This window comes from Anarrhichthys ocellatus, unplaced genomic scaffold, assembly GCF_004355925.1.
Source record: "Anarrhichthys ocellatus isolate YVR2014 unplaced genomic scaffold, GSC_Weel_1.0 scaffold7, whole genome shotgun sequence".
Taxonomy (NCBI): domain Eukaryota; kingdom Metazoa; phylum Chordata; class Actinopteri; order Perciformes; family Anarhichadidae; genus Anarrhichthys; species Anarrhichthys ocellatus.
In genome coordinates this window covers 7,828,027-7,840,189 of record NW_022280037.1, presented here as the reverse complement: position 1 = coordinate 7,840,189, position 12,163 = coordinate 7,828,027, and the positions used below count along the sequence as shown (strand labels likewise).

The 12,163-nt window shown below is 42.7% G+C and overlaps 1 protein-coding gene across 3 annotated transcripts in view; it reads left to right on the top strand.

Moving 5' to 3' along the window:
* Positions 1-12,163, top strand: part of stxbp6 (syntaxin binding protein 6 (amisyn)) — a 51,640-nt gene that overhangs the window by 3,348 nt on the left and 36,129 nt on the right. For all 3 annotated transcript variants that reach the window (XM_031847536.1, XM_031847534.1, XM_031847535.1), the window contains exon 2: positions 5,386-5,605. In XM_031847536.1, coding sequence (XP_031703396.1) covers positions 5,452-5,605 — 154 coding nt within the window. In that variant the 5' untranslated portion in view covers positions 5,386-5,451. The remainder of the gene's footprint in view (positions 1-5,385; positions 5,606-12,163) is intronic.

The following is a 12,163-nucleotide window of genomic DNA, read 5'->3' as shown; positions in this document are numbered from 1 at the left end:
GGGTCAAATAAGACCTGAAGCCTTATCCAGCTCGATTAAGCTGTCCTACCCTTGTGCTTGTTTGTTTTTTTTTGACTTGGTAACTGCTGCTCTGTTGTGCACTTTGTACAAAGGATATTTCTGACAATAAAATCTCTGACTTAATGTTTCACAATCCAGCCTCAAAGTAAAGCTACCACAGAGATTTTAGATTCCCCAAGTGCAGGTTTGGAGTAGTACATACATGGTAGAACTACTGCAAACATGATGGACTCTCTTTCACTGACTTTCAGTCCTTATGAAATACCACAAAGAGTTTTTCCTCAGCATGAACTGGAATGTATAGGACATAATTCTTGCTGTTGCTGGCTCTCATCATCCAACATGATACTTGTTTGTGACCTGAGACGCATGTCAAGACCTGAGATTTGTCTGGTTTTTACGTAGCGTTGGATTTCAATACACCACTGGCTGGCGTTGACACCAGGAAACCAGCAGGGTAGACGGTTTGATCTCTCAATTATTTTATGCGAGGATAGCATTCACCATCTGTTCATGTGGTGACGTTGGATACCACTCATTCACAGTGACACTGTCGTGTGACATCACTCTCTAAACAGATGAAACAACATGGAGGATGTGCACGAGAAGCCGCAGACGAGGCAACGTGTTTCATTTATTTCAGACATCTTTGTGCAACGTGTGGAATGAGAGAATCGACTTTTGTCTTTGAGAGATTCCAAATGTACTTCTTACTCAAATGTGAGTAAGAAGAGTGTTCAGGGGATTCGATGCTGCTAGAGGAGGATTACTTTACCTGTTAGAGTTGGTTATCTCGCCAAATATCATTATGTTTCAAACCCTTCTTTTGCACATCCTACTTATTCAGCCACGGTTTGGTCTACACTCTAACCCAAGTCATCTCTAACATTGCTTTCCCTCTTGTTCTCTGCGGTTGATAGACACACTGTAGTTTCCTTGTCTTGTTGCTGCCCCCCCCCAGGGAAAAATGCTTGTTGACACACCAGTGCAGTTCACTTGTCTGTGTTTGCTGAACTTTGGTGTACCATTGCTCCTGACTCTCAAATACTGCACATGGTGCTCCACAAATACACTGAAGAAGTTTTAGTCGGAGTACTAGTACTAGGGCTATCATTTAGATTTAGATTCTAAATGGATCAGAATGCGCTTTCGACGCTGCGTAGCCTACCGCTCTGCACCTGCGCTTTTCGAGACTCCACGCAAACCTGCTGAAAAAGCTCCAGTTTGTAGGTTGCAGAAGATTTAAGAGACTGCAGCAACAAATGGATGTGTGAGCGTTCCCCTAGCTGAAGCTGTCAGAATATCATACAACAAGTTGATGCGTTGTAATTCCCATTCAGTGGTGGGCGTTCTGTGAGAAGTAAAGATAAGGCACAGAAATGTGTTTTCCCACGCTTATCACTCTTTCTGATGCATGCGCACACATACGTGTTTGAATGCCTAACCCCTGCCCTTACCTTCACCTAATTCTGTTCTCAGTCTCATGGCCGTAGTTACTCTAATTCGTCCTTGCAGAGATACTAAAAGCTCACACACAGACAAAACATACACGTCACTGTAGGTTTCAGTCGTACCTCAGCTCACTAGTCCACATCCCCGCTGTAGTTCATATCTATGTGATCAATGTTGCTCACACTGTCACACGCTGCTAGCAATTAAATTTTACGAGCAGAAGAGTAAATATACTTTGCAGTTCCTCACCAGGTGGATTTCTTTGCGTGTGCCAACTGAAGGTTTGGCGTTGGGAATTTATGCGTCTCCAAACGAAAACTATAGACACGACTTTGATTGAGTGTGATGAGGCCTGTCTCTTCCACCTGTCCCTTTCCTCTGCTTGTGCACCTTCTGCTACAGCGGCAGGTCCCCACGGGCTGGAGAGCAGGACTGTGTTGATGCTCAAAGAAGTGGCTGTGCAGCTAACTCAAAGGACCCCCGCTCCAGCGAGGTCCCGGGAGAGCCCCGACTCAACAGATTTCACATTAACACACAGTGGGCAAGAGGGGCGCAAGGAAACAGGGCTGCTCCTTTCGACTGCTTGGCAATACACCACAGCCACAGTTAATGAAGTGTTTTGAAAGGGGCTCCGCTCGGAAATGGGGCGAATGCGCTCCCTTTTGCCTGGTGACAGCTTGCGGGGAGACGTGGGCAGGCTTCCTTCTCAGCTGGAGGAGCGAAGAGAAGAAGGAGAGATGTTATGGATTAGGGCTTCCACGGAGAGGAACTCCGCTGGGCTGATTTGTTCCAGAGAGCAACAAGATGGGTGGCTTTTAATCTTAGTTTTTCTGGTTTTGTTTTCTTTATTGTGCCATTCAGTAACTGAGCAGGGAAGAATATATTAACAGTGAGGGTGAGTGTTGCTGTGCAAATGTAAATGAGTATGAATACAGATGTGTACAGTACAACTACAGGTTAGTTGATGCGTGATATGATGACGAATGGCCCTCAACAAGGAAATCCTAATCTGAAAACAACTCTCTCCTTTCTTCAAATTGTGTCACAGCGTTGAAAGCTCTGATACACACAAGAGTTGAAACTACTGTCCGTAGTAAAGATGTAAATGCCGGTTTCATTCTAAGCTAACCTCAGAAATGTGTTAACCTTTATTTAGGTAAGCTGTACTGTTGCTGCCCTTTGAGGTTGGACCGTCACAGTACAGGGTTTTGTACGTGATGCTGGGCTCGCTTAAAAGGCCCCGATTGAAAGAGCTCTCCTGCTTTTGACAGAGGGTTGTGTGCGAGACAACTTTGTGCTTGAGCACGGCTGTCGTATTTTTATTGGAAGGTTTAGGTCTTTTTTTCCCGAGCCAAAATGTTGGGATGTTGGGCATCCTTTGAATTCCAAAGACATATTTATTAGCCTCTCTAATTACTTTCCACAAAATCTTGGCCTGGATTTTTGTTTACTGTGAAGTCTTGCATTGTTGAAAGAGCGCAGAGGAAGGGAGATGGATAGAAAGAGTAGATATCCAGTCATGAACACCTGTAGAACACAATACAATGCAATACACCGGCCTTGCAAGACATTTCACCATTTGTGAAAACTGCAATCTAAATTCTTTTGAGTGACTTGTGTCAAAGAAATGACAATTTAACTCCTTTTGTTGACCTCAGTACACATTCCACACGTTATCGTTGCCTGTAATGCAATTCAGTATGAAACCACCAGCTAATGTCGTCTCGCAGAATACCATAAAGCTGACGCACTCAACAGAAATGCAACAATAACAGCGTCATGACGGTACTACTTAGCATGGGGCTATTGATTAGATTGCATTATATTGCAGCCACGGTATTGTGAAAAGCTTTTTCTGTGCCACTGCGCTTCAACGTGTTCTGGCCTGACGTAATCTGACTTCAACAATGACCACCAGTCAACAATGACAGCCTTTCAGCCGCTAAGTTTGGGGGCGGAGAAGTTAGCTCGTGCACTTTTTTTTTACTGTCCATGTAAACCTTGAACCCCGGCAGGTTCTGCTTTTATGAGCACCAGTGAACGAAACTTTTCCCCCACTCGCCTCCTCCTCAGCTGCTGAACACTCATTTAAAAGCTCGCTGCGCCCGTTAGAAAACAACTTTGTGCCTGTGTTATTTATTAGCAAGCCAGTTTGATGAGGGCATTTTTTTGGAGTGTGGCTGGCTTTGCCTCACAGTAGAGCAAGTAATTGGCTGGTTGAGACTGACGGATAGATCGGTTCGAAAGAGTGGCCTGTGCGGTATGCGGTTGTGAGTGCTTGTGTGTCTCAATTGAATGTGTGTGGCTGAGAAAATGATTAAGCTTCATGGTCCTCATGAGAGCATTTGGACCTAATTAACTCTCTTCTTTATGACTGTATCCCGCATTCAAGCCCAGTTTTCCCTGACACAGTCAGACACACTGCTGTGTCTCCCGTGGTATACTCCCAGTCCCCAAGAAATGAATTCCCTAGCAGACACTGGTTGGTAATAATAGAAACATGATTGCTGCTCTGTATCAGGGAGACTTTCCAGTACTTTCAACAGCTTCAGCTGAAGTCATTTCATCGCTGCGCGTGGCAGTGCTTCCAGGAGGAACATCGACAACACATTTAAAGAGATGGAGCGTTGAGAGACGTAACCATTCTCCATTTTGGAGCTTTTTAACTCCCTCTGTCATTACTTTTAACATGCTGTACACCGTGAGCAGTGGAGAGGCTATGGATTTAGATTGGCTGTGTGTACTTTTGGAGACCGAGGGGAGCGATTGAACACACCGATTTCTCCTGCTCACTTCATGCTCTTTGTGTTATCTTTTACACAAGGATTGATTCAAAAACAAGGACAAAAACCTATATTCTGCTTTACTGTATACTTTATATTGTCCACCAAGGGGAGATTTGTTTCCACAGCATTGTACACACCCGACAGCAGTACATACAACAGCACGCAGTAACAACATACAATGGTGGACAACAATACAAACTCAGGGCTATTCAGCAAGGCCTGTTGCTTTTTAGGGTTGGGTACTGTTCACATCTGAACTGGTACCGGAACCCAACGGTACCTTTTCTTTTGGTACATCTCTTTGTAATAATAAAACAGTAATTTCAGTTGTAAAGAAGTTGCCTCTTCTCAATTTCAAGATTGTTAATTATTTAGAACATTTTACACACCACCACAAAATAAAACACCTCCCTAGGAAGCACATGTAAGACGGTAGCCATAAATGTACCGACTTTTGTACCCCACACTAGCATATATTGCTGGGGGGGGGATCAGGCGACATAATCTCTTCTGCACCTTAAGTGTTTTGTACCTAGTGTATTTTATTTTTTATACTTTAACTGCTCACTACACAGACATACAACCTGTGAAGAGGTGGAAGTGGAATACAGGCTGTGGTGATTAGTAGAGGTGGTGTTGGATAGATATCCTCTCTGAGTCACATCACTGGTCTTATTGCTCAGAAAGAGTTGTGCCAATGATGGAGACAAGTTATTTAACAAAGTTTGTAGAAGCAGTTTATACGATTGCATTAATGCCATTTCAGTCATAACTGTGTTTCAAGTTTTAAATGATTACATTATATCTTAAAATGTGACATCTGTACTATAATGTGTTATAAAGTTTGGAAAAAGGCTGACACCTACTTTAAGACTTCTGTCTCCAAAAGAAATCCATGCTACATCCCTTTCCAGAACAAGTGTCCTTGTTATTGTAGATAATCACAGAAGTTGTATATTTAAATGAACAAATGCAACCAAAACTATCTGGATGGCCGGTAGAGGCAAGTGAGAAGGTGTTTTTTGAGTGAGATGGTCAGACTTTTGGGTACAATCCTGTAAGTAGTTAGCCTGGTCTATCATTTCTACTAATTTAGTTTGCTGTTCTCCCCCCCCCCCCCCTTCAGGAAGAGTGGATCGTGTCCTCTCCACTTATACTGTTCACCAGCTGTTAACCCCTGCTTACTTCGGAGATGAGTGCCAAGTCAGCCATCAACAAGGTGGTATTCACACCCCACGACGAGAAGATGCTTGCTGCTGTGCAGGTGAAGCGGAGGACCAAGAAGAAGATCCCCTTCCTGGCCACTGGTGGGCAAGGAGACTACATGACCTTCATCTGTGTCTCAGGTAGGGGACGAATGAAACTCTCTTCTCTCCGCCTTACTCTGCTCTCTGTGTTTGAATGGCTTTTATGTGTTTGTCTATCTATATATGTGTTGCTTGTGCTGTTGCAAGTCAAAGTCACATGTCAGCGCATCTCCCTTAATTCTCCCGCTAATGTTTACACTAATGTTTACATGTGTGAACGTTTCCTTTGCCAAAAGAATGACACGCTAAATCAAATTACTGCTGGGTTTTAGGTCAATCCTTTTTACATTAGATTCACGCTGAAAGTGAATCATTGTTTCACCAGAAATTGAGGTTTTAATTATTTTGTATTTTTTTCTCCCCTTATTTGAATGTTAGCTGATATATTGCTTGTTAATTGAATTAGCCATGCATATTATTCACGAGGAGGAGAATGACTAGAACATATTAATGTCAGTGCCAGCAGAACTGCTTATGAAGATCAATGGCTTTTCTTAATCCTACCATTTTAATGTGTGGTAAACTGTGCTTTGGCAGCAGCAGATTCTATCACTTAAAGGTTCAAAGTTGTTTCATTGTGACTAGGAGGAGTATATCCGTACAGCACGAAGGCTTGTACAAACTCTGCAGATTCAAATTCAAGGTTTTCCTCTGGTAGCTACTCAACACTGACCTTCTGTGTTTACACACAGTCTCAAACACAAAAAAGCCATTTGTATCAAGCACAAGTCACAGTTAACCACAGGTTTCTGAAAGCGCACACTCTCTCTCACTCTTATAACAGAGTACGTGACATTATATGGGTAGATTTCGAGATTGATCTTGAGTGGAAAGCTGTTGACTTGACTAATTGTTTACTCTATTTGTAATTTTATTTCTCCTCATCTCTCTCCTTTCCTGCCATTAGTCTACTCTTCACTTTTTAATAACGGCAATATATTCCTCCAAAATGTATCAATTCATCTTATACAACTCAGGACATACAAATATAACACAAATAATGCAAAATCTGTATTTATCTAGGATTGCCCATTCTTTATTTGGTAATTACCCCATAACCTCAGATTGTGTCAGTGGGTCTGCTCGTCCTTTAACACTGCAGAGCTGTGGTGATGCTGGGCACTTTAAGTGTGTGTGTCAGTGTAACCTGGAGAGAGAGAAGGGACTAAGCCAGGGTCAGTCTTAAATCCTCTGTGAAGCATTGAAGGGTGGCCAATTTAAACTGCCTTAAAGTTGCGTTCAGTGAAGGATTTATACCTCAGGTCTCTGCGTCTTCTGGTTGGAGCACGCTAAGTTTGCTACAGTCAGTGACTCCAGCCTTGCTGTAAGGATGCAGGGGCCTAATGTTGGCCTGTGTGACTAAACGGACTGTGGGCTGTTGCATTCTTACCCACTGGTACTTTTTATGTAACCCAGCTGAATAGGTACATTTAATGTTTTGGTCTATGGGGATGTAAGTGGGAGTCGAGGCAAATTTTTCATTGCCATCTTTGCTTACAATGAGCAGAGACATCAGAATATTCATCCTTCTGCTGAAGAGCCTTTGTTGATTGTTCATCATTTTGTCTCCCATTCTCCTTTTTGAATTACGTGCCGTAAGTGTGAATGGATGTTGCATAAAGTTTCTAAAACAAATCGAGAAATTGCCACTGAAAGCATCATCACAATCGCCCAAGTTAATGTCCTGCGTTAGCTAGCCTATTAGAAGTTGTTTGCTGTCAGCTCTATGGTAACAGTCTCCTGACTACGCTGCCGTTGTGTATCACATGTGGGAGCACAGTAGTGAAGGCAAGCACTGTTGTGTAGTTCACTTAGTCATGTGGCCTTTCTTTAAGCCAGCCAACCATTATTCTGAGTTGTGTGTGTGTTCCTGTGCATGTACTGTATAGCCAACCGTGAGTGTGAAACCAGGCTTTTGCCTCCCAGCGTACTGGAGATACAAAGCTGGTGTGCGTGACTTTGAGTGCTCAGCATGTGCGTAAACTATGTGGAAGCCCTGTGTGTGTATAAAAAGGTGGGGGAAGGGGGTCGCTGACAGCCTCATGGCTACAGTAGCAGATAGCTGAGGGATGGAGGGCCATACAGTGGCATAGTTGTGTAATCTGTGGTATGTCACTAAAGGAAGCCTTCAGCATGAGGAGCTGTACTGTAGAGGCCGCCACGGGCATTTCCCTCTCAGGTAGCGGGCCAGGATGAAACACCAGGCCATATGACTTGACATGACTTGACATGACTTGTCATAAGCCAGTGTGAACCCAAAGCAGATGAGAGATTAAATGCAACAACACAGCCGAAAGCATTTAAATGGTTTGCGTATCATTTATTGTAATTTCCCGTTGTATCGAATAAACTTTGTCCAATCGGACTTGTTGTACCAAGTGTACAAAACTAAAATTCCGGCAGCCTTGCTCTGGTTTCACTTCACCTCTGTGGCCATCACATGCTCCTAGCATGTGCTGTGATGAGAATTCTATGACTTTGATGTTATACACATATGCGTTCACAGAAACGTATGTTAGCGCTTTCACAACAACAACAGGGGTCTGGATGACAAAGGGGTGTGCTGGAGCGAAGCCAGAAGCTCAACATGGACCAAGTTGGTTAGTGAGCTTTCTCTTTGATCACTGGGATTCATGAGGTGCCTTTATGGCTGGACCCCAGGCTGAAACACTGGACCGCCCCCAGAATGTTTGGCAGGAGAGATGGGAGGCCAGTTGAGGTAGATAAGACACTGTGAAAGTTCACTGGAGTAGCCTTTTAGTCTACGCGGTTTGTATTTTTGAAAACATATTTTCTTCCTTTCCCATCCCAGGTCTCCTTAAAGCAATCCTCATGATTTTCAACACCTCTTTCTACCCTTGTTTACGTCTGTGTGTGTGTTTGTATGTGTAACTGCTACAGGTTGCCGGTTCAGTGAGGGAAAGGAGGAGGATCTGTTGGTTTCTAAATGATTTTAGGCGACGCCGTCCTTTTGATTTCCTCGGCCTAACTTTGCTACATCGATGTAAGCCGATGCCCTTGTCTGAGTTATCTGTCATTAACACATGCCTAGTGTGTTTGGCTACATTGTGTGTGTGTGTGTGTGTGTGTGTGTGTGTACATGGGCACGAGTATCGCAGTTTTATGCCATGTCCTAGTGTTAATCTCACCGGGATCCATGAGGTTTATATGAAACATGAGGAACAATATCCAGGTTTCTGGTCATTTGTGTGCAGTTGTGTCTCCGTCCAGGTTTCTAAATCCAGGATATGTTTATGTGTAACACATACCTGGGACACTCCATCATAACCAGGATACTTGTGAGCATTTGAACTAGGGCTGATGTGACTCGTCGACATCATCAACTTTATTGATGAAAGAAATACGTCAATCTTGCATAACATGCGTCGCAAGAAGTGTCTGTGGGGGAAAAATTGATTGGGAGCCCTGTGTTCATATGTGAATTATTTTTCTAAGGGATGTGGGCAGCAATGTTTTATCCATGTGTTCATGCACAGTGCATTTATGCAGGCATGTTATTTTGTGGGTTGGTTTACATGTTTTATGTGTAGGCTGTGCCTTATGTATGTCACATGCTTGGAATCTCATGTTGTTTGGTTAGTTTGCATCTCTTTTTGTGTGGTTTGATGTAGTTCTTTTAAATCTTTGTTTGTTTTAAATTTATTTTACTTAACCTAAAATAGAAAGGCTGTACGTAATCATATGATGCACAGGGATTATTTGATTTGAAAAGCTTTAGTAAGTGAATCAGCAATCACTCCCGTCTGTCATACGTCTTTGTTGGTGGGACAAAGATCTCTTCATTCAGTAACAGAGCCCAGTGTCGGTGTTTTCTCTAAGGCCATGTAGAATATAGACTCCACAGTTACCACACCAGTTTGTGAAACGCACTTTCCACTTCACTTCATTCCTCATCAGCGGCCTCGTGGCTATTGATTATATGGTAAGATGGATGGACTGTGTAGCTCTCTGGTACATCTAAGCTGCTTATAATGTCAGATCAGTTATGACCTTGTTTACTCAGTCCAGGAACACACCAGTCTGACTTTTTGTATTCATGTATGTATGTATTAGGTTGTGGTGTGGTGTTTGCCAAGGTTAGATCATTATAAGTCCAGATGGAAATGGACCACGGATACATATGTATAAGGATCTGGGAGGGGTTAACACTGCTAAAGTCCTCTGAAATATTAATGCACAACTCTCAATATTTACTTTCAATACCGAACTCCAGAATGTCATCCAACATATTTTACTTTGACTGACAAAAGCAACAGCGATCTCACCGCCAGTCAGTTTGTCAGTTGACCATAATTTGAAAAAATTGTCTTTGGTTTCACTTCTCACAATTGACAGATTTGAAGTCCGACATTGAGACAGACACATATTACTTACTTATTAGTACTAGTTAATGCTACGTTAAGGTGTTAAATAGTTCAACATTTTTGGGGAAAAAACAGGGAAACAGCTATCCTGGCACATAACATCTTCGAGTTTAGTTTTACTTCCACATTGCATATACCCGATAGAACTTTTTCGAGCATCGCAGGGAGTCTGGACAAATGTTAGTTAACAAAGTTTAGTCAGGCGTGGGTGTGCGGGTGGTCTGTGCTCTGTTGTGAAGAATGTTGCCTTCTCACAGGACCAGTGTAGTAGCAGTGACTGATGCTGGCCTCCCGGTATTTACTGAGAGCAGAGACATACAGCCCACTCGCACAGGGCCAGATGCATCAGCATGACATTAATACCTCATTCCCTGTTAAGGTATGTGTGTGTACCAAAACCTCTTTTTATCAGTGTGCTATGACAGTCGTTATCTAGACTAATTAGGCTCTTTCTGCAGCAGCAGGTCAGCTCATTTCTGTGCCAGACTCTTTAAAACATGAACTGTCTTCAGCCCTCACTCTTGCCCCCTCTTATCACGTCAGCCTCAACTCCTCGCCGCCAAACCCCTCAATGCATGAGCGAGCTGAGCTTGGGGCTAGCAGAGGAAAGCTGAGACAGAAGGTAAGACAAGTGAAAGGCAGATGGCAAAATTAAATGATTTAAGAGCTGGAATGGCAATCTGTTGGAAGCTTTGGGAAAGACATCAAAATAAGCTAGGAGATTGGTTCAAACGTGGGGAAAAAGTACTGCGCAATTATTTAGACTAGAGAGCAGAACCGTGCTGACTGGATAATCAGGACACTGATGCATCTGAGAAGCAGTGTGTGTTTAATATTTTGGGTTCAGCAATAGCCTTATCCTTCATTGACATTAAATCTAAGGACTACCCAGCTAGCTGGCCATCCAAGTGAAGCAGAGGAGGCACCAGAAACGTGCAAATCAATGTCAACTGTATAACATTGTCTGACGGCCTAATTTTCTCCTGAAGCTTATAAAAATAAGGCTATATGGGTTATGTTCGAATTAATTTACGTGTTACTTTGAATTAGTTTGAACCTGACTTTTGGAAAAATGACCATACACACAAAGACATAAATTGGAACTCATTCATTAAAGGCTTTTGTCCTGCTAGATAGTGTCGACTGAAATCTTTTGGATTGCTACAACATACCTGGCCTTGATGCTTGAATGCCAGCAGATGTTGGGTCGTTATCTATTCCTATCACTCTCCAATGACACTTCAGCCTCCGATTATGTATCCAATGCGCCCATCCATTTCATTTGTTGGGGAACTATGTGTCCTCTCCTGTGGCCTTAACACAAGGCCTGATGTCAGACAAACATTGTTTGGTTTCTGTTTTAATTCTGCAGTCATAAGAATAAGAATATTTTACATTATTTTAATAGTTGTTAGGCTAGGCTAGAGTAAGGTTGAGCGATATGTAGAAAATCAAATATCACTATTTTTTACCTTTATCGATATGCAACGATATTACAGGGTTGACTGTTGTTGCTTTCACAATATTTACACAATAATATGTTTTACTAAATAATCATCAGTGATGTGGATATAAAGTGCGTTAAGGCAAATAATAGAACAGCTAGCGCATACTGGTTTTATTGCATCACTTTACTGTAATGCAGCCATTTAAACCAGAAAAAACAACACTTATGCCATATTATGATATTACAATATATCAAATCGTTTCAACCTGGGTACAAACAGGCATAGGTTTTTTTTTTTTTTTTCTCCCCCTTTTATTCAACTTTTTAAGATGGAAAGCAGGGAAATATTTGTGAGAAAGCCCTATTGACTTAAGACATGCAGTCAGGCCAGTGCATAATCCAGTATGCAGGGTCTCTGGTATCTCTTTCACTTGCTCACTCATGGTACACACACACACACACACACACACACACACACACACACACACTCTGCAGATGGAGCAGGTGGGGCTCAGGTTCTTTTGGTGGACTAAGTTGTATGTTCTGTTGTGCATACAAAAACCTCCCTGAGACGTCCAGCATCAAATCCAACAGTCCAACTCAGTCTGGTTGTCCTCTTTCCAAACAGCACTTTGGTTCATGGAACACACCTACAGTAGAGCAGAAACCATAGGGTGCTTTCTTTCTAGCAGGATTCTGACGATTGGTGTGGTGGAGGGTGTGTGTGTGTGTGTGTGTGTGTGTGTGTGTGTGTGTGTGTGTGTG